The following is a 22443-nucleotide window of genomic DNA, read 5'->3' as shown; positions in this document are numbered from 1 at the left end:
GGGCGGGGAGAGGCGGGCTCGGGCTGCCGCCGCCTCCGCCGCGCAGGGGCAGAGCCCGCGACGGGCGCACGGCGGGCGCTGCCCGGGCGCAGCAGGGGAGGGGAGGCTGGTCCCCGCCGCCGCCGCCGCCTCGCTGGACCTCGCGGCGAGCTCCGGGCGCGGAGCGCTCCGTGGGATGGGGCTCGGAGAGGCGCCCGGCGTCGCCTCCTCGCTCTCGGGCTGCGGGAGCCCCCACGCAGCGCAGGGCAGTTGAATCCCGCCCGCGGTGGAGAGAAGGAGCGGGACGCGATTTTATTGCTGCATTCCCAGAAACGTCGCTTCAACCTGCGAGCGAGTTTGAGCAGCCGGCTGTGGATTTTATATTTGCTTCTCCGCAAACCGAGGTTAGCCGGGAGGCTTTGGCTTTTTGGGAAGGAGCCCTGCCCCGGCCCGCTGTGTGCGATGGATTGAGGCGTGCCCGGCTGCGCCCCCAGCCAGGTCCCCGCCCGCAGCCCACATAGATGCGATGGAAAGTCGGGGGCTGTTCTGCACCCTTTGTTACCTGATGTTCAACGCTCCTCTGCTGTTCATTGTCACCGGTGAGTAGGGAACTTCGGCCTCCTCCCGCGGCGATGCGCCGCTCCGGGCACAACTTGCTGGCGGGAGGCTGCGGGAACGTCGGGGCTGCGGGGCCGCCCGTCCGCAGCGAGCTGCAGCCGCCCCGCTGCTCCCGGCCCGGCCTCCCCGGCGCGTTCCAGCGCGGGCTGGGGGCAGGGAGCTGCCCGGGCGGGCTCTGGCAGAACAAGGTGGCACTGTTGGGCCGCAGCTGCCGGCAGCGCGCAGCGGAACGGAGCCCGGGACAGTGCCCGCGGCGCTCGGCGGGAGGGGACAGTGGGGCACCGCTGGCCCTGTATCAAGCCGAGGGCTTTCTTAGAAGGACGTGGGGGTTTTAAGTCCTCTTCAAACTTTCTACTGAAGCCGCGGCTGCAGGGTGACGGAGGCCGGCTCGGCCCTGCCCCTGGAGCGCAGTCCTGGATGCCCAGCTTACCCTGTGGTCCCTGGGCTCCAGGAAACCTGTGTCGCGGTCAGCGCTTAGCTCTTGAGCTGAAGCAGCTCACTTTAGACTGAGAAGGACTGATCTTGCCTTTTAATCTCTCTCGTTAACCAGCCCTTGTAACTCTGTCTTCCCCTCCCAGCTACCTTTACTGAAGTTCCCAAAGATGTGACTGTTAGGGAGGGAGATGATATTGAGATGCCTTGTGCTTTCCGAGCCAGCGGATCCACCTCTTACTCCTTGGAAATCCAGTGGTGGTACCTTAAAGAACCAGCCAGAGAACTTGCACACGAACTAGCCATCAGTGTCCCCGGCAGCAGGAGCAAGGTAATACATTGCTATGGAGATATATCTCTTCATCAAATGCAACATGCTTAGGCAGTGATCAGAATAAACTCAGCATTCCCAGAGTGCTTCCTCTGCCCAGTGCCAGCCACCAGTAGGAAGCATCAGTGTGCCCAGGCCCTCTGAGAAATGCAGGAGTACAGGGCATGCACCATAAGGGACTTCATGTCAGGAAAAAACATCAGTGCTTTAAGGACTGTAAACAGAAAATGATACATGTTCCACTGCAAAATCAGCAATGAGGTCCCAAGAAAAGCTGTTGTATGAAGAGTGGACAAGCCAAAACCAATGCTTCTTTGGACTGAGCTGGAATCACTGTTAAAGGTGGGAGAGCCTCTGCTCACTGATAGTGCAGAGAAAGGCAAGAGGGATACACCTCTCTGTTGGTATATTAATGTGGCATCAGTCTGCACCTACAAAGGCACAGTTACTTGTCCACATCCACACTTGTGTCCATATCTGAAGCTCAGCAAGATCTTTTATTCACATGTAGCAATTAAAATGCATGAAGCAATTAAATCTTTTGTGCCTTTTGCCCTCCCCCTAGGAAGCCATTTGGTCTGAGGGTAGACTTTAGTCTAAATTTTTCAGCTGCATTTCCCCAGCATAAGCCAGTTCATTCTGCACCCCTCCCCAGCAGAGCAAAGACAACTTGCAGGTGCCAAACAGGGCTGTACAGGGAGTGGGGTAAAGCAGGGCTTTGAGGCTGTGCTGCCCTACTGTGCAGGGCATGTCATCCTCTCCAGCCCCTGTCCTCTGTGCCAGCAGGGTGGCCCGTGGCAGTCTCTGTGCCTGTGCCAGCTCCCCTCTCTGTGGCACGCTTGTTTTCCTGCAGAGCTCAAATAGAGATGCAAAGCATATAGACACTGAGCTAATGCGATGCCGCCTAGCTGGGGAAAGTGTAAGTCAGTTGTCAGACTGGGAAATAAATCGCTTGGATTTAAATGTCTTCTTTAACCTTATATAAAAACTGTGAGCTGCTTTTACAATAAATGATGACAGAGCAAGCCTGGAGAATGATGACCGTCTCCCTGAGAGGCGTATCAGTGAGGTCTGAGGCATCACTTAGGTTTACAGTGGTTGGCTGGAGACAAAAACATAACCAAATATGAAATCTGCTGCGTGATACCTGCTCCCAGGGTGTTTCAGGACTGAAGCTCTGCCCTGAGCCATGCAGGATCCAGCTTGCCCAAGCCCTTCCCTGCTGTTCTGCTGGTGAAGCGTCTTCCCCAGTGTTTGTCAGTGACTGTGAGCAGCAGAGCATGCAACAAGCATTTCTTTGGCTGCTGTTCACACCCTTGGGGAAGGCGGCGCTTCTGTGGGGCAGCATGGAAAGTTTACCCAAACAGTCCCCCCGGCTGAGCACTGGTTTGCTACCTTCCCCATCACCTGGGGAATTGCCCTAAGCCACACAGGCTGTGTGAATGGCCAGCTGAGAAAGTTGCATCTATCCATGTCCTGTCCTTCCACCGGGGTGGGAATATGAGCATCCTGTTGATGTGCTGGCAGCGCTGAGTCTAATTGCCCTTTTTTTCCTGTTCTTTTAGGTAGCAAATAAGGATGCAACCAAAATCAGCGTAAGTGCAGCTCGAGATGGGTGCACATCCCTCCTCCCACGCAGTGGGATTTACTGCATGCCCCCCTCATTTCCTGACACACGAATGCAGCTGGGCGCACTGGCAGCCGCGCTCCTGCAGCACGGCAGGAGTGTGGCACGTTTCCCCTCCTCAGTGTGCCGTGGCTCAAGACGTTGTTACCATCTGTTGCTGCTTTTGCAGTCACGTCTCATTCCTTGCAAATCCAGAGGCGGTGGCGCTTGCCTTGCAGCCCTTCCTTAGCCACCTCGGAAAAGGACTGTGGGCCAAATCAGAACAGAATCTTGCCTTTTTTCCCCAGCCTTCTGCAACCCTCAGTCGCCTGAGGCGACCCCCTTCTCTGGCTGTCCCGCAGGAAACACCTCCCTTTTCCTTCGATGCGGCCCGGTGCCGCTGTCCCTGTCCGCGGTGCTGGGGACACGGCGCAGCTCCTTGGGCCCGCAGAGGGGACTCTGCGACCAGCCGGGCTCGGCTCGCTGCAGCGGGCGGGGGGCACCCCCGGGGACTGCACTTTCCCGGGGGGGTTCGGGCCGGTTCGTGAGGGCTGGGGGCGAGAGAACCCCCGCGGGGCTGGTGGCAGAGCGCTGGCTGGGACAGCTGGGAGGTGGCGCGGGAGCGATGGGGACAGGAGCTGGTTGTGGATAGCGCCCGCGAGGTGGGGCTCCAGCAGCGAGCTGCTGGGCTCTGTCCGCTGCTCCGGGGGGACCAGCCCCGGCTCCGTGCTCCGGCAGCAGAGGGCACGGCGCTGGGGCCGGGCAGGGCCCGCGGGCGGGGCAGGCCGCTGCCCGCGCTGAGGCCGCGCCGGCCGTGCGCTCTCTTGCAGACGGTCCGCGTCCAGGGCAACGACATCTCGCACCGGCTGCGCCTGTCGGGCGTGCGGCGGCAGGACGAGGGCGTCTACCAGTGCCGCGTGTCGGACTACAGCGACGACGAGACGCAGGAGCACAAGGCTCAGGCGCTGCTGCGCGTCCTGTCCCGCTTCGCCCCGCCCGACGTGCAGGCGGCCGAGGCCGTGTCGCACATCCAGAGCGGGGCGGCCCCGCGCCGCCACGGCCCCGCCACCCGCCCACCGCCGCCAGCGCCACTGCCACCGCCGCCACCGCCACCGCCTCGACGGCCGCCGCCGCGGCCTCCTCGGCCTCGCCGCCGCCCGGGCAGGCCGCCATCCTCCGCCAGCAGCACGGGTCAGGTAGGGCGGGGGCGGGAGGGACCCCCGTTCCCGCAGGCAGGGAGCCCCGGCACTGCCACTCGCTTGCGGGTCGGGCGCTGTGACCCCGCTGCCGTGGGGGACTCTCGCTGCCACGCTGAAAATGAGTAATCGCGCCCGAGGCTGTTGGCAAAGTGCACTTAGGTTGTCCCAAAGGCCGGGACTGTGCCTTGCCCCCGGACAGGAGTGAACACAGGCACGGCGCTGGGGAGATGGGTCCGCCTACAAGGCTGGGACCTGCGTCCCTTTGGTAGCTGCAAAGGGAGAGGCCCCACGGTCAGAACCCCCTTGCAGCTTTTTGGATGCAGTGTTTGAAACAGTAGCTGCAGCCTCAAGTGAGCGAAACACCGTGGATGTTCTGCAGAGAATTTAGATTTGCAGAGAATTTAGATCAGTGAGTGGCTTACAGGGCTGATTGTCCCAAGCAGATGCGAGGCCTGTGCAGAGCAGGATGCAGATTCAGAAGGGAAATGTCAATTGCTGTGTAATGAGCTCCACATCTGAATTAATGGCAGGATAAGAATTGGAGATACAGTGCTCTATAACGTTTTCCAAATGTAAACATCATGCTAATACTGATTATCTATCAGTTAGTACTGTATTAAGTTATTAATGCCACATTACCATATTGCGGTTTGCCAGAGAAGGCAGTTACAAACCTTTATTTATCCAATGACAGGCATGTCTGGGATGAAGAACATAGTCTTAAATCTGCATTGCAAAAGTGTTTCAAGCTTCAGAGGTGTGGTACTGCTCTGGCTGGGCTTCAGCTCTCCTCTCAGCCACTGTCACTTAGCTAATGTTGAACAAATGTCCCTGCCAAGTTATCTGTGGAAAAGGGAAACAATTTTATGCACTAACTGTGCAGGGAAGGCCCTGAGCTCCCCTCTCTGCTGAGTCTTTTCTGACGCAGATTCATAATCTTCACGCAGGGAAGTTCACACTTCTTCCTGATACCTCTTCACACTTTCTGGGCAAGCAGTTGCAGGTTTTGGCTCACAGTAATGGAAGTCATTCCTATATGGGTCACTGTGACCTGCTGGTGCTTTACAGGTGCTGTGTTTTATCTGGCTACTACCTTTTCCTGTTTTCTGAATAATTTTGTTTCTTTCTTCTGTAGAAATACATGTGAAAGATTTCGCTCCTTATCATTCCCAAGACTGAGGTTATTCATTGCTGTCTAGTGGTAGATAAGGTGATAGTTCCTGAGATCTAACTACAGGTGCTTGTGGGCATTTAAAGAAGTTAATTTTGCTTTTGCTGAATCCACTGACCCCAAGAAATTAAACCAGACACTGTAATGCTCATGATCTATCGTTTTTTGTTTGGAAATGTCTGCTTTTCTCCTGGCACCCCAGGGCTGGGGCTTGTTCTCATGTTGCCTCTCCACTCTGTGACTGTGAGAACTCTTGCAGTGTTTTCCATGCTGACAGTAGAGGTTGTCTTTAGGACTTTCAGCACTTGCACCCTGCCTGCTGAACCCAGAGCTTATGTGGTGCATGTGAGCTGAAACCAGGACGGTGGAAGTGCAGCGGGCTCAGTTCCACGTCAACAGATGGATGCGAGCATGTGCTGCCAAGACAGCATGTCACATATGCCTGTTAGGGCAAGACCTCCTGCCCAGATCAGCTAAACTGCTGTCTGTCCCAATTTTTTACATGTCTGTGGTTTGGGATATGGCACTTCTGCATCGTTTCTAGGCTGCATTAAAATCTGAAAATAAACTGGTGGTGTTGTGGCCAGCAGTGGAGGTAATGGAATGATTTAAATCAGTGAAAACGGTAGCAGAATACAGAAAAACATCTAGTGGGGGTCTCCAGGTGGAGACTGATGCTGAGGGCTACAAAACTGGCTAAACAAAAATCTGGTGCTGTGAGCTCCCTGCTGGGCACGCTGGTCTCTGTGAACAGTGCCACTCTGTGGCAGCTCCGGTGCTGGAGAAAGCCAAGTCAGACTGTTCCTGTTCCTGTACTGATGGGAAAAGGTGTAAACCAGCACCTGCTTTTGTCCCTATAAGAGGGAGGTAATTAATCCTGTATTTTGGTGTGGTCCTCTTGTAGAAATAATGCCTTTTCACTCTGCTTGAATCAAGATCTCCCTGAATAACAGGCTTCTCCCTGGTTTGCTGTAATTTCTGTACCTATGGTAGTTTGGAGCTGCCTGTAATTACGAATCAATAGAACATCAATCACAGCATGGCTTAGGAGATTTTCAGCTGAGGGATTTGACCCTCAAAAATTCCTGATTCAGGTACCTTCTGGATCAGAACTGCTGAATCTTGTTACCACAAGATGTCTCTTTGGTTGCTTCTGTGAAGCAGATTGCTGCTGTCCCAGTCCACATCTCCTGAGTACTTTAGAAAGACTGTCTGGGCCAGGGATTTGGTCTGAAGCACAGAGGCAGCTTGGTGTAGAGGCAAGAAGTCTTCTTTAGACATGGATGTTGCATAGAGACCTGGATAAAATATTAACATGGCAGTCACTTGCAGGAGTATCACCTGCTTTTGTGAGTAAAGGGAAGACTGGGGTCTCCAGTGCTGCCCCTCAGGTTGGATAAGCACTAAACTTTCTTCAAAATGTCCTAAAAGAAAGTGACATCTTAGACCTTCTGAGTTTCCCATTTGTATGTTAAAGTGGTGTTCTTTAGAGTTGCAGTTAGGTACAGTAATTACTGTTCTCCATAAAGAATGCAGTTGCTTTATGGGAAATGGGGTTTTTCCCTTTTATTTACTTCTGGGAACTAGAAGCACTGTTTCAAGTCCACCCCCCTGAGGCAGTGTCATAACTAGTTTTCCACCCAGTAGGGCCAACAAATCCAACTAAGTCTTTGTTCACGAGGTGTTTAGACTGCAGTACCTAACTTTGTGTTGCTGTATGACTTATATCTGCATAGCAGCATAATACATATTATTATATGTATGCCTCATTATCCTATTTTGAGCTCCATAACACATACAGATAAGTACTTGCACCAAATCTGTGTGTAATAATTGAATAGTCTGATACATTTACAGTATTTAGCATTTCTAAGTATTTTCATTGTACACAGGGATATTTCCTCTGTACAAAAGCAGAAATGTGGTTGAACAATGGATTTGCTATCAGTGATTAAGAAACATCCTCATTTAAGGCACTGGAGAGCTCTGCCTGAGAGCTGATGGCATGGCACTAGCTACAGTGTCCTGCATGAATTAGCCTCTAATCCTATTTTCCTTGCAATAGAAATCTTCCCAGTACTTTCAGTGTAGTAAGAGAGGGCCTCTATGTACTTGGATTCCAATAAACATGATTATAGATCAAATGCTACATTGGGATGTGCCTGCAGGGCTCTTGTTGACTTCAGCTGCTGCCCCAGTCATGCACAGGGAAAAGTGTGATTCTTTACATCTTCTAAGTGAACTGAAACATGAATTTATTAGGATAAATGTGTCTGTTACTGAGATTATTTAAAGAGCAGAGAGTCTCATCTGACATCTGGGTATAAATAGAAAATCCATTGTTTTGAACATCATCTGAAATGGTATTTGCCTGAAATCTGTGTCAGCATTATGGTATATGAGGCAATAGATCCAGTATAACTGACAAATTCACCAATATGCCACAAATATTAGCTACTTAAACGGAATTTTTTCTGTGATGTTTAAACAACCATATAAAAACCTGGTGCTGTGGTCTCATGGAAGCCTAGAAAATGGGATTTGGGCTGTGAGGAGACAAAGTTCTGCTGGGAAGACCATTTTTAACACTATCAGAGAAGCAGTCATCCATGTGATTCTAAATGAAATAATATTGAGCTTTTAGTTTAAATGCTTGTACACAGATGGAATCTTACACTGTAGGAGAAAAATGGAGGTGAGCAAGTGAAAGTGTGCACAGTTAGTGTTTGGAAGTGCTCCGAGTTTTTACTGGGTAGAGTAGGGGGGATGCAGGAGCATCACTGAGTGAAACACATGGTATCTCTGTCTCAGGAAGTTTGTAGTCCAAGTGTTTGAGACAGATAAATGACACAAGAACAATAAGTGACTTTGTTGAGTCATGTGACAGCTGTGAAATTAAATATGAAAACTTAATTTCAGCTCTTCTAAATTTAAGTCCAGTGCCTTAGTCGTGAGGCTAACTTTGTCATCTGATGGTGCAGTAATAAACAAGGATCTTCATCCTGACCTCCTGGGAGGGAAATTGACTGTATTATATCCTACCAAATGGTCTCCAAAATGAGTCCCTGTGTATTGGCTTGGGGGCAATTTTTAGTTTAACTTCTGAGCAGAATGTAGATCAGACACTGCAGCTTCCAAATTCCCTTTTATTTGTTTGATCTCTAGCCTCAAAGCTCGGAAGTGAAAGCTTTAAATAAAATAAACAAAGATGGGAGTGTGAAACAAGAAGCTCTAGGAGGAACGCAAGCTCATGTGTTATGCACAGATGAAGTGGTCATGTCAAGGAAGAACATAAATCTTCACTCCATGCCTGTCCCTCCCCTGCTCCAAGCCTTTTATGTCTGAGGCAGAAGGAGCTCTGCTCCTGGGCTGCTCGGCCGAGATGGAGCAGCAGGTCCCAGCCCTGCAGCCCCTGTGCCCGTGGCGCTCAGCAGAGCAGGGCAGGCACAGCCGGCCCACCTTGAGGCAGGAGAACACGTGGAGACTCTCAGATCTCTGTTGTGCACTAGCAGGCAGGAGGCCTGTGTGTGCAGCTCAGAGACAGCAGAGGAAGGAGCACGGTGTTTGATTGTGTGCAGAGCTGTGGCTGGTTAGGGGGACGCTGTTTGAGGGGCTGTGCTTGGGTTGGGACTAACTTTGGGGTAAGGGTTTGAGTTCAGGGCTCTCCTGGCTTTGTCAGAGCTTTAATGACTCTGCTAGTTTGAGACACAGCCTGTGGAGCTCGTTTATGTTTGATAGATGAACATTACATGAAATAGCAAGAAAGTCTGTGATGCTGTTCAGCTCAGGCTCCCTGCCTTTCCCACTCCGTAGTGGCTGGGTCTACTGCACTTCCCCTGTGCTTTTTATGAGACCATGTATGAGCTCACTTCTGATGTTACTTGTAGTTAAATGCAACCTGGGTCACGTCACATTTTCCTTTCCATTAAATAAAGTAGCAAGACAGAGGCCATAACTGAATTATCAGGCTGACCTCCTAAATGTCACTGGATAATAAACATGCAAAAAGAATTCTCATTAAATACACATCACTAGCACTTTAATATCTAGGCAAATTAGACTGCTTTGGGGACAAGTGAGGTCAAATATCTTCTTTTGTGTCTGTGTAATGTGGATTAATTCTCGAACTGGACAAAAGCACTAACTGCTGTACTGTGTCACCTCATTATCTAGGGCAGAAACAAGCTGTGCCTGGGTGTTTTTGTACTGTGGAAATGCAATTTATTTGAGTAACCTCCTTTCAGCGGTTCTTGCTTGTTCCCCAGAGGACAGACAAAACTGTACTAACCTATTCTACTCCAGCCTGTTCAGTGCCCTTGAAGAAATCCAAATATTATTTGAGTTTCTTTGAAATCTTTAAGTTAAAGATGAAAAAAATCTTCTAAAAATATTGCTAAACACAATGAAGGGAGTATTACAGGTCCTTTTAGTGAATGTTGAAGCTGTATCTAACACCGGTCTAGATTTCTATGTAAGATTGATTCACTAGTGAGTGAGAATTAGAAATTTATATGAAGAAAGGCTCAGTGCACCCACAGGTGTTTTTGCATGAGCAAACAGCATTTGGGGCAGGAATACATTACAATAGTGCTAGTTCTTTATACATTATTTCAATAGATACTTTGCCAAAGGGAGTCTTAGTTTGCAGCACTGGCTAACTTTGTGTCTTTTATGAGAGACAGTAATTGTTTCTCACTCCCCACCTCTGCTATACTGGTGCAGTTTTACTGATGTATAAACTAATGCTTGAATTGTGCTGTCGATTTATATAGGTCCCTGACAGTTTAAAGCTTAGAAATGCCCAGAGAGCCTTACTGGTATGGGTTTTGAGAAGGCTTTTAGTAGTGTGGGCTGTAGTTGGAAAGCAAACACAGAGTAGCCTCTACCAAGAAATGAATCTCACAGTAGTCCTGTGTAGGTGTTTCTTTTTTACTTAAGAGAGCCTGACAGGACTGTGCTGGCAATAAAAGGAGGTAGCTTTGGATTTTGATTTAGCTTTGCTAAAGCAGTAAGAATGCTGTCAGGCTCACCATTGCTGTTTACTATGTGTTTTTTAAAATTAGATAATGGTGGAGCAGTCCCATATGTCAATAATAAACAGTTCAAGTAGGTTTGTATTGGAAAAAATGGGGTTGTCAGCAGAATGGTATTATTTGTCACAACAGCGGCTAACAACCAAGCACTTTATATTGCTAGGCTGTTATCAGCTGGGAGGCAATTTTATTAGCTGGAAAGAAGAGCAGTTTGGCAGAGCAGCAGCCGTGCTCAGCAGAGGGGTCTGTGTGAGCCAGCACGAGCTTGTGCCGGGCTGGAGGAGGGAGCTGTGCTCACAGAGCAAAGGACCCCAAGCAGACCCACAACAGCTGCTCTCACCCTGCCCCTGGCTGGGAGTGATGCCTTGTGAAGGCTGACCTAGAACAGAGACTAGAAAGAGTTAAAGTAGGTATTTGTTAAGAGGTCTCAATAGATCTACCTGGGCAGCACAACCCAAAATGGCTACAAAAATGGATGACCCGTCACGGGATCTCTCACTTTTATAAGTTATGGTCTATTAGTGTGTTGGAGCTAATTGTCCAATTACAGCTTTAGCTTATGAAGTCCAATCCTTGTTTTCTCTCTTTGGTCTACCATTGTTTATGCTCTTGGGCTTGAGATCTAGATCAGTTGTCCTTGGTCCCCAGCTAGAGAAGAAATTGTTTTGTCTCCCTACTCTGTGCAGAGCTCACCATCCCCTAATATGAATCCCAGACACACACACTAAAGCAGCACAGAATCTGAAAAATAAAAAAGCTAAGACCCATCAGGAGCTGGGCATCCCTGTGTGAGCAGGGAGGGGCTCTGACTTCCAAAGCAGGCAGAGCACAGGGAGCTCTCTCATAGACATTGTCTTCTATGCCTGTTTTGTTCCCATGCTGCTGGAGATGTTCAGGAGACATGGCAATGCATCACCTGAGCACACGGGTTAGCAGTACACAGCGTGGTGGTGCTGAGCTCATGGCTGGGCTTGGTCATCTTGGAGCTCTTTTCCAATTCTGTGATTCTATGGGTAAAGTTCATCAAACTGATATAATTTAAAATAGTTTACTGATTTATAATTTTTTTAAATTGGCCTGCTAATCTGAATCCCTCTCATGCTGAGGAGTTGGAGATTTCACATGTACAGAGGGTATTGAGGAATGTCCCATGTCCACAGTTTTGTCAAATAACCACTTGCTGCCTTATTCTGCAAAGCTTGGCATCCCTTACACCTAGGGCACAGCAGAGTCTAGTTAACTAACACCTAGTAAATACCAGTCATTGGAAATTACTGGAAATTTGGAGGGTCTCTGTATAATGGGTCAGTCCCAAAATGCCACTGTTTGTTCACAGCAAAAAGGTGATTCCTTCTTTATTGAAATCACAGGCTCTGCTTTTTTTCCAGGCACATGCTCTCAGTACAGCCATTTTTCATGTGTCATCATGCATTCTGCTAATGCACTTAGCTCTGTTTTTTAAGTATGGACAGGATAGGGTTATTTTTCAAAAAAAAAAAAAAAAAAAAAAAAAAAAAAAACCAAACAAAAAACCCCAAAACAAAAAAAAAAAAAAAAAAAAAAAAAAAAAAAAAAAAACAAAAAAAACCCAAAAAAACCCCTTAATCTGCACTTACATGTGCTTAAGTTTAGTAATTCTGATTGGAGTGATAATTACAACTACATTGGCAGCTTGTTCCTAATCCTGATCAAGTAAAAAATACTCTAAAAACAGTGAAGTGAGAACCACAGTGTCATCATCTTTATTTCTGGGTTGCAAATATTTACAACTTGTATCAATTACAGAATGTGAAATCTGTGCTTCAGTCCAGTGGGACTCGTTGTTAGTCTTTTCATAAAGTTCCTATGGAATTGTGTGACCACATCTAGCTTGCCTGCTTTTCTTCAATATGACTTTTTATTCCTCCTATTTATAATGAAAAACTTGAGAATATGCCCCAAACTTGCTTCAAAGCTCAGTAGCTGGAACCAGCTCCCAGTATTTTTCATTGTCTTGTGCTCTGGGCAGTTTGAGTTGTGCTTTTGCTACTTATGTGTATGGATATGCTCTGGAATTGCTCACATAATAGTACAGAAGAAGGAAGTGTCGGACTGCCTGCTTATTTACCACCTGAACTACCACTCATGCAGTTACTTAGTTTTCTTTATTTTATTTTAGAATTCATTTTCCACCAAATTTCATTACGAAGAATTTTGTCTCTCTCGTTATTCAACTTTCAGGGAATGAATTAATGGTTCTTGGTTTTGTTAAGTTAATTTCAGATCATGGAACTGCAAAAAATTCTGGAAATTAAAACAAATTCATAGTTGCATGGTTTGAGTGTCTTAATAAAATGTTTGGCAAGGAGGGATCATCCCACCGATACCAAAGCAGAAATCTGTTTATGTGAGGCTAATACAAAGTAGAGAGCAGCTGCAGGTCTTAAAAGAGGAAAGCTACTGGCTTATTTAAATGCAAACCAATAGAAAGTGTTTGAACTGTATCATCTATATAGAATGAATTATTTCATTTTAAGCATTCAGGATACATTTCTGTTCTCCATTGACACCATCTAGAACAGCGTTTCCTTTTGGAGCTTGTTATAAATTACTCCTGGTGTTGTCTTGAAGTTGCTCTTTACTTTTTCCCAAGTGGATATTTGGCATGGTTTGTTTGGCTCTCTCCAGTGTAGAAGAGATCCCAAGAGCAGCCCCCAAGGACCTGGCTCCCTCAGCTCTGCTGGGTTGTCTGTGAGCACTGCCTGCCACCAGCACAGAGGTGTTCTCAGGCACATTTTGAAAAAGCAGGGGGAGGCTTTGGTAAGAGTGCTGTTTGTTCTGTGCACTCTTGGCTACCACAGGAGGGAAATGGAGATATTGAGGGAAAATATTTCCCATATTGTGTTACTCCTATTTCTTGTAACTTTAATGGGAGATAGTTTTTTGCCAGTCTGTTGGCAATGAAAACTGCATATTTCTCTAGGAACCTAACACCAGAAGTATTTGTGTATAAATACAGGAGTATTTCTTGCTCCACAGCAGATATGCATTTCCCTGCATTCATCAAATCCACCAGTTCAACAACTCCTCTGTTTGTGGTAGCTGTTAATACAAAAGTGTTGTGCCTTGCAGACCTGCAGCAGCTGTGGAATGGGTCAGACCAACTGGCCGTTTAATCCTGTACCTTATGTCTAATGATGTCCTTATGATCCAGGAGAGGGAAGAGCCTCTGTGGAGGATCACAGAGCACTTGGCTGGTCTGTGTACCATGAGCGTGTTTGGCAGGGACTGTCAGCACTAACATTTTAAGGAAAATTTGGCCTTAATGAGTCTCAGTTAAGCTCTGTTGAGATCAAAATCCACCTCAGTAGTTGCAGGTGCCTTAAGAAACACATCTCCAACTCCTCTACCAATGCCTGTGTCTGTCCTGTCCCACAGGCACTCACATTGAATTCCAGCAGAGCACTGCAGTGCTTCAGAAAATCAATACTGCAGAAGGAATATTTTCTTCTCTTAGCTTCTTATCAGAACCAAACTTTTATTTCTGCATCATTTCCTTGCATGACTACACCTCTCTCTCATTTCCAACCAATTTATTTGTTTTCTAATCTGTAGCCTTACTGCTCTCATGCTAAAACACTAAAGTCTAAAATACCAAACCACTACCTGTCCTAGGTGCTGTCCTAGGTAAACTTTTTGAGTTGTCACATCAAGAACAGTCAAAATTAAGGACTAGGCTGCTGCCAGGATTTAGCTTTTTCCTCAAATACACATATTTATTTTTCTGCCTATTCAGGAAGTTTGCGCTGTATGCAGCTTCTGTAGAGTTATCAAGCCTTAAATTCCTTAAATTCTGCCTCACCTCATTGTTTTCAGATGAGTTTAGCCCAGCACATAAATAGATACAGGGCAAGTAAATTAGTGTAATTTAGTGTTCTCTTTTCAGGACTGCTAAATACTCCAAATGCAAATGGAATCTTATTTGAAATATTAAAACCAGTTGAGTTTTCAAAACCAGGACAGGAGGCTTTCAGTAACTCTTGTAATGTGGGATTTTGGCAATTACCTCTAAACATAGGCCTCAGTATTGCAGTGGATATTTTGAGAGAGAAGGTGGAGAAACAGTGAAACTCAGATGTATTTGAGAAGACCTAAAATGATGACAGTTTTACAAAACCTTGGTCAGTGTCTTCTGGCCAGTAAAATTGCTTTCAGCTTCCTGGAGAGTTTGAGGCTCTAGTGTGGATAAGGAAGTGAAATGTAGGCATTATCATGAAGGGTCTAGAGGGCAATGCTGGTAGTTTCACCTGGCTGTGGGAGAAGATTTACTCCTGACCTTAAAAACCTTGATGTCATGGATGAAGGAACACAGCAGAATCACAAGCTTCTACCTGCATGGTTGTGCAGAAATAAAAACATATGCTGACTTCTGTGAGGCATTTTCTTGAGATGAGTTATGGAAAGCTGTTCCAAGACTTGGTGAATCATAAATAAAAACTGTAGTGGATAGAAAACTAATTTTGCCATCATGCCTTCTAGGCAGGTTCAGTGGCCAGCAGAGCCCATGCTGTCACTCATAAATATGTGAGAAGTCACCACTGCTGAAATTAGCTCCACCAAAAGGCAGCTGAGGAGCTGTTTCGGGTTGTGCCTGGGCAGTGTGATCCACAGCCAGCTGAAAGCCAGGAGCAACGGGGACATCACAGTTCAATGGGTTTTTTCTGTTGTACCAGTATTTATTTGAACAACAACACATCCTGTTCCAGGCAGGTTTGAGCTGGGAGGGTCTGCTAAAATCAGCACAGGCTCTGCATGCACTTCTGCACAGAGTCCTGGAGAATTAGCTCCTGGGGAGCAATGGGAATTTTAAGGCATTAGGTACAAAACAAAAGATTAAAAAACAAGCAAAAATGCAGTGTGTGGATTGTGCTGGAAGCACTTAAGAGTGGAAGGGTGTAGAGAGTTTATAAGATCTTGTCTCAAACTGTGGAATAGTTCTAATGGGGTGTAGCTTATTATCTCTTTGGTTCAGTAAGTGTATAGTGACTTTAGTAATTGCAATTAAAAACTTCTAAGAAGCTCTTGGGTCTGAAGTTGGGTAAATTCCCTTCAATTCAGTGCAAGTGCTCCAAATGTATGTCAGTGAGTGAGAATGTGTTTTATCTAGGAGGTTATTGTTTGTAATGATCCTTGACTAGCAACACATGTAAAACTCCATATTTTTTTTTCCATAGATATCAGAACAAGAGCATGTGTTAAGCACAATCTAAAGTTTCTGGACTGAGAGAACAGATCAATCTATATGGTCACCTCTTAATGAAATGCCAGTTTTGAGGGCTTTAACTGGGCATTGTTCTGTAAGGAAATAGGCCAAGGCTAACAGGTCACTGCGTAAAAGGCAGTGCAGAGAAGTGTCTCATGACACTGCCAACCAGGGCCCCAGCTCCATCATCAATAGGCAGTCAGATTTTAGGTGTTATCTCATCTTTCAAGGAAAATAGGCTACTGATGTCTTTCAGCTTTTTATTATATGGGCCACTGCATTTTACCACCATCTCAGAAAGAGACATCAAAGGACTTTTCAGATTCTTTCTAGTAAGAAAAATAGGTGACTGCTGGAAACAGTGGGTTTTGACCATTGGTTAAATATAGCTTGTAAAAGAATCATCCCATTTTTTCTGGGTGTCACAAGTCACTTGGTTAATTAATGTTTGTTTTCGATTGAACTCTTTTAAGTCAAACTGTGATTAATTCTGGCATAAAAAAATATTACATAGAAAATTGCAGTAAAACACTATTATGTCATAAATTGCAAAGAAGGATGAATGATGCCAGAGAGCAATTCACCATACATGAAGAGAACAATTTGTTCTTGTTCTGCATGGTGGTAGACTTTCCCTTTTGGCCATAAGCATATAAATATTTTAAAAGCAAAGTTGTAAGTCTGTATAGTGATAAATAAGCTTGCAATAACAGTACATAAAATGAATATTCAAAATATCAGTGAAATGTTTTCTTGCAAGTGTCTGTAGTTTGCAAGTAACTGTGTACTCCTGATTTAGGGTGTCTGGATAAGAGCCCTCTCTTCTCATACCTGGGTCAATCCAGTGTCCAGATCCTCACACTCAAGCCCACATTTTGTTTGTTTGCATCTACAGATGTAGCAATTTATTAACTAAAAGTCAAGACTTCCACTACTGCAGTAACATCAGAATTGAGGACACTAACTTCAGTTTGTTGTTAAAATTATTTTTCTGGTCTGCTTATATTTAGAGGGAGGAGAATTCTGAGAAGTCTTAGAGCAGAACAGCACTGAATCAGTATGAAAAAAAAGAAGCTTGCATGTGGTGTTCAGTAAGAATAATCCCTTTCAAATAGTTCTTTAAAAATATGTTTCATTTAACTGCTGAGATTCTGTTAACAGTCTGAACTCACATTCTGCCATCAGAGAAGATGGAGAATATAGGTTAAAACAATAGTAGTTTCTACAGAAGGAAAAGACAAAACTTGGGACTGTTGAATTCACAGTTCTGCATTGAAATTTAAACTAAATCTAGTACATAAAGGTAAAACCAACATAGGAATGATTTTGGTAGGCAGGCACACAGGCTGTGACTAATAGTGCTTTCCCTTCAAAGCAGAAACAATCCTAAGCTGGTGTTCCTGGCAGCCCTTCAGCACCATAGTAGTAAGGACACTTGAGCTTCAAGAGCCCATTTCTCCAGGTTGAGTTTTTCAGTGTTTCCACAAATGCACATCTTGCTGTCTGAGCAACTGGCAGCATCTCAGACTCAAGCCCTGTTCATTGAAAGCAGGGAAAGAATGGGTTCTCAGAAAAGAATGGGTTCTTTCCCCAGGGAAAGAATGGATTCTCAGCACCCTCAGGTTTGATCATAATAAATATCCAAGGCCAGCTCTTCCCTGCAGTGCTGGGCAGGTGTGGAATTGGCACGAATTTGGCACCACTGAACTGTGGGCAGCTGCCAGGAGTGTCGGCTGCTGCTGGGCTGCCCCTGCCATCCCCAGGCTCAGGGGACAGTGACAGCACATGGGGACTGTCCTGGACTGGCCTTCTTGCAGCTCTGCCATGTCCCAGAAGAGAGCACTTCCCTGCACACACTTCTAGTGTCTTTTTGCAATGAGTTGCAACTAACTCCTTTAGCTGCTGGAGTTAATTGTGTTTGTTAATGATTTTTCAGCTTTCAAAACAAAAATCCTGTGTTCATCTTAATACCTTGCTGTTACTGTGCAGGCAGTCCTTAGCACGTGTTTGTGCATGCAGGGATTTAATTAAAACCTTAATAACTAAATAATCACCACACAGTCTGGGCGTCTGTGAGATAGCACTGTGGGGACATTTTTTGAGTTCCTCAGTTGCACACCACATTGCTGTGTACTGTTTTTGATGCTGGGTAATCGTGCTCCAGCATTGCTGGTGAGGTGGGTATAGATTAGGAGGCAGCTGGAGCAGCAAGCCCAAGAGCAGTGCTTTGCTCAGGCACTCTTTGAAGCATTTCCTTTGATCATGCCACAGCTGGGAGACACTCACATGTCCCAGAGACCAAGACTAAAGTACTCACATTACGGTGCCTGAAGTGAGCTTCCTAAACAGAAGTGCCCTGATTACTTTTCCAGAGATACAGAAAACTTATTTTTAAATTTGTCATGCTTTGCAAAGTGTCTCTCTCAGTCTGTGTGGCAGCCAGTGTTTTGGGCACTGGTCATTCCTGTAGGTTGGGTGTTCAGCAGAGAGGAGGCCTCTCTCCAGGTGCCCCTCTGCACTTCAGCTGCAGCTCAAATTCCCACTGGACTCCTGCTTTTGTCCCACATCCATCACATCCATCCCATGCTGGTGACAGCTGCACACACTGGTCCTCGCATGGCTCAGGAAGGTGTCCCCAGGGACATCTGGGCCAGGCAGCCGCTGTGGCCCAGCCTGGCCTTGTCTGCATGGGCTGAGCCAGGCTCAGGGAGTGCCAGGTACCCGGTCCTACCCTGCAGCACTGGCAGGGGCTGCTCCAGGGAATGGGACTGTTCTAGGGTATGGGGCTGCTCCAGGGAATGGGACTGTTCTAGGGTGTGGGGCTGCTCCAGGGAATGGGACTGCTTTGCCTTTGCCTTTGCCTTGCCTCTGCCCTTGCCCTCCCTTTGCCGTCAGCACAGCAATGGCCATTTCAGAGGTGCACAGCAGAGCCTCCTGCCTGTGTATCCTGCTCTCTTGGCCACACGGCTCAGCCCTCACATGCCAGAGAGAGGGGCCACACTACGGTGCACACAGCCAGTACCTTTTTGCATCTTTTCAGCGCACATGGCTAGAAAATAGAAAAACTGAGTATCTTGGTGTGCAGGGGTGTGAGGCAGACAGCCTTGGTAGCTGCAGCAGGAGTGGCTGCCCCCGCTTGCTGTGAGCAGTTGCCTGGGCGTGTCCTGCCCCATGAGTTAGCTCATCGCTCTCCTTGGGACAGGCTGACGGGAACAGATGTGTTCCACACCTGACCTCTGTTTTTCTATAGCTCCTGAGCACATTTTTAATTTAAAATTCTGCTCTTTCCTATAAAAGGTAAAGAAGATGTCAAGGTCTTGCTGTTCCCATTCCAAATGGAATGGGTTCATGTCCTGTTAATCAAGAAGTACAGACGCAGCATTTGTCATTTCCCTTTAAAGTAATGGGTGGTTGATACCTGTCATTTCTCAAGAAACTATATACCAGATTATGGTGTATTTATAGAAATCTCAATTGCTGGTAACTTGGCTGAAGCCAAGTTTAGGCATACCATTAGTAACACATAATGAAATGACCTAAGTGGAGTCAGATTTGGGAGGGGGAGGAAAAAGCTATTTGAGTTGAATAGCTTGAGGATGCTGTTTTACTATTAAAATTAAGCTTCTGACCCCTGGCACTGAAGTGATAAAAATGAATCTTCCTATATTTCTCTTTTGCATTTAATCTTCAATATTGGAAAAGATAAAAAAATCAAATCTCCTTCTCTCCCTTGTCTCTTTCTCTTCTAGGTACAGGACCTATTTATGCTACAGACCCACTCCTATACATGTCCCTGTTACTACTGCATAAGCTTGTACATTTATTAGTAAACCACTGATGGACTGCTCCCTCCACTCCTCCTCAGCCAAACAGAAAGGAACCTATTTAAATACAAACAAAGCCCCTGACAAAGAAATCCCTACCGTTTTAAAGATGGACAGAAAGAGACTGAAAGAAGCATGATAAATTCTACATGGGGGGAAAAACATATTTTTGGGGATGCCACAAGAAAGTAAACCACATAGAATAATGCATCTAGTTTCCAGACTCTATGGTGTAAAGCCCTGCTCTGTGCATGGCACTTATGATTTCTCTATTTTAATGTAATATTTTTTCTTTTCTAAACCTTTCCTCTGACTCTTCATTTTGCACGAACTGTTGAGCAGTTATCTTTATGACAATATGTAAAGATGTTGGGTCAAACCCTTCCTAAGAAAGGAAATATTTTTAGTAGATTATTGTGTTTAGGTTTTTGGATTTCCTTTTTCTTTTTTTTAATTAAATTATTTCTTTTGGAGACATTAAAAAGGTACATCTTACCATAATTAATATTCACTGTCAATAATATTTATTTTTAAATGAAGATTGGAAACAAGGTAAGACATTTGTTTATAAACTGTATTGTATATTGCTGAATAACAGTTGAATAAAAAGATTTTGAAATAAAGTTTTTACAGATGTGTGTGCCTTTCCCTGTGTCCTGAATGACCCTGAGAAGGCTTGATGGCTGCATGCCTTCCCTACCTTGTCACAGCACAGAGACTTTAAGAAAGATGCAGTACAAATAAAATAAAATTGAATTCAGTTATTTTTCAGACACCCTCAGCTGGTGCCAAAGCCCACAGCAGAACGTGCACACAGCCAGTCCCAGGCTGCAGCTGCCTTTTCCTTGGTTCCACCAGTTATGTCTGGGCAGTCAGGGCAAGAGCTGGTAGATGGACAGTGGGGCTGTGTGTGGCATTCAATGTAAATTGCTTTGGTTTGCCCCAGGCCTTTCTGAAAAAAAGGAGAATCAAGCAGTGGAAAATCAAAATAAATCATCCTGGAATGTTGTGTAACCTAGTTCCAAGTTTTGTTTAAAATATATTCACATTTTTTTAAATGCATAATTTTGTCACTTTTCTTACCCAGGTGAGCTTCCTCTAAAGAAGCTTTTTCACCATAAATAGTTATTTTTCTGTTGCAAAATGCTTGTTTTTCCAGTGAGCCAGTAAGATGACTTGGTAAAGAAACATGACCTTCGTTAGCTGAATTTAGTGAACTGTCTTGAAATTTCCTGTGCCTGACTATGACTCTTATCCTGTCACTTGTGTGGCATTTTAGAGAGGAGTTTCCTTGTGGCAAAGGCAGAGTGCCAGCTCCAGTGGCAGCAGGACTGTCCCTGCAGGAGCTGCAGAGCAAACACAGGACACGCCACTGCCTCACCTCAAACCTGAGTCCTGTCCTAGAAGGAGGGCAGGAAGGGATTGCCAATTTCCCAGGTGCTCAGGATTTCCTTTTTCTAGGGCTGCCAGTGACAGCCAGGGATTTGTGCCACTTGCACTCCCTGGGTTGGAGACCAAGCAGTTCTGTGTTTGATACATACTACACTGTGGTCATACAAGCCTCTTGCACTGGGGCAAACTCACCATGGGCATCCAAAGGGAATAAAATCAGTAATGTTCATCCCATTACTGCCAGCTGTAGGATTGGGGAGTAATCCATAATCCTCCCATAAAAAGCTGAACTGCTCTTTGGAAGAATAAGGAGGAGGAAGTTGTTGCCAGCCTGGAGGTGCATCAGAGCATGAGACACTGAAGAACGCAGTCCTTGGCTTCCACGTGCACACAGGAGGGCTTCCACACCTGGAAGGAAAAGATAGGTGGGAACAAGATTAGCATGTTGGACCATGTCTAAACAAATACCAGCTTTCCTGTGTGGGAATTAGCTCAAGGAGAGTTACTGCAGCAGAGGTGTGCGTGGAGCCTGCAGTGTCAGGAGAGTTCTAACCCCTCCACCAAGGGCTGGTCACACAAGTGAAACCTGCCTTTGTTTGGGCTGGGGGGTCTGGCCAGCTCTTCATCGCCGCTGCTGCTGCTGTTTTCTGAAGGGCAGACAATATTTCTCAGAGCCTCAACTTCCTTCTAGGGGAGAAAACTAAAATTTTTCCACAAGAGGAAGAAGAAAATCTGACTAAATTGATCTAAATAGCTGAGGCTTGAAGCAGTGAAGCATGTCTGTCTAAGAGTAGTTATGCTTCTTTTTCAACTTCAGCCCTACCCCAGCTGGTCTCCAAGTAAACAGGTATTTGCTTTGCTCTGATATTTTTGTTCCATCACTTCCAGAGTACATTGTCTCTTAAATTACAGACTGTGTGGTTTGGAGGAAATATATCAATCATCTTGAGTTTGTCCTTCTCTTTCTTTTGTGGCCTGTTACCTGCAAAGGGATGTGGCAGCAAGTTTTGTGTGTAATTACAGGAGTAGAATTACCAAGGTCTTTTAGACTTTAATCACATTAAAGGTGAAAAAATATTAAATCTGCAACTAAAAGTAACTTTTTATCCTTTCTGAGATCAGAATTAAGCATGCCACAGTAGGAACAATTCTTATATTCCAATTCACCATAAAATCTCAGAAATACTAAACAATAACCTGAGGATTTGATGAAAAATCTCTTCTAGCAAGAGCAAAAAGCAGCTTTTCTTTCCAGTGAAGACCTGTACACCAGCAGAGAGAACTCATTCCCAGCACACAGAATAACTTCAACAAGTGAGATTGCCATGCTTTACCTTCACCTTCACTATGTGAAGGTAAGTATTGCCTTTAAAAATGTGCAAAATGAGTCCTTCAGGTTTTGGGGCCATGGTTTCCACATTCAGGCCAGTTTTGTTTTGGTTTTGGTTTTTTTGGGTTGTTGGGGGGTGTTTTTTTTCAAAAAAACTACAGCTTATAATTGGCCCCATATTCCTGTAGTGCAGGGGGCAAAAGTGGCTAAAGAGGAGACTGCAGCTTTCAGTACAGTATTTAGTCTTTAAAAAGCACTTAAAGGAACGAGAAACGTTTTGAAGAGA

The 22443-nt window shown here is 45.9% G+C and overlaps 1 protein-coding gene across 1 annotated transcript; it reads left to right on the top strand.

Moving 5' to 3' along the window:
• Positions 1-73: 73 nt before the first annotated feature.
• On the top strand, positions 74-19889 carry VSTM2B (V-set and transmembrane domain containing 2B). The gene is given in 6 exon segments (XM_041400768.1): positions 74-578; positions 1176-1360; positions 2926-2955; positions 3797-4046; positions 4049-4162; positions 19361-19889. Coding segments are annotated over 6 exon segments (741 nt in total). The 5' UTR covers positions 74-505; the 3' UTR covers positions 19450-19889.
• Positions 19890-22443: the final 2554 nt, after the last annotated feature.

The sequence above is a fragment of the Onychostruthus taczanowskii genome, unplaced genomic scaffold, assembly GCF_017590055.1.
Source record: "Onychostruthus taczanowskii isolate IOZ18803 unplaced genomic scaffold, ASM1759005v1 scaffold18, whole genome shotgun sequence".
Classification (NCBI taxonomy): Eukaryota; Metazoa; Chordata; class Aves; order Passeriformes; family Passeridae; genus Onychostruthus; species Onychostruthus taczanowskii.
The sequence above is the reverse complement of the archived record's forward strand: the minus strand, read 5'-3'. Positions and strand labels throughout refer to the sequence as shown.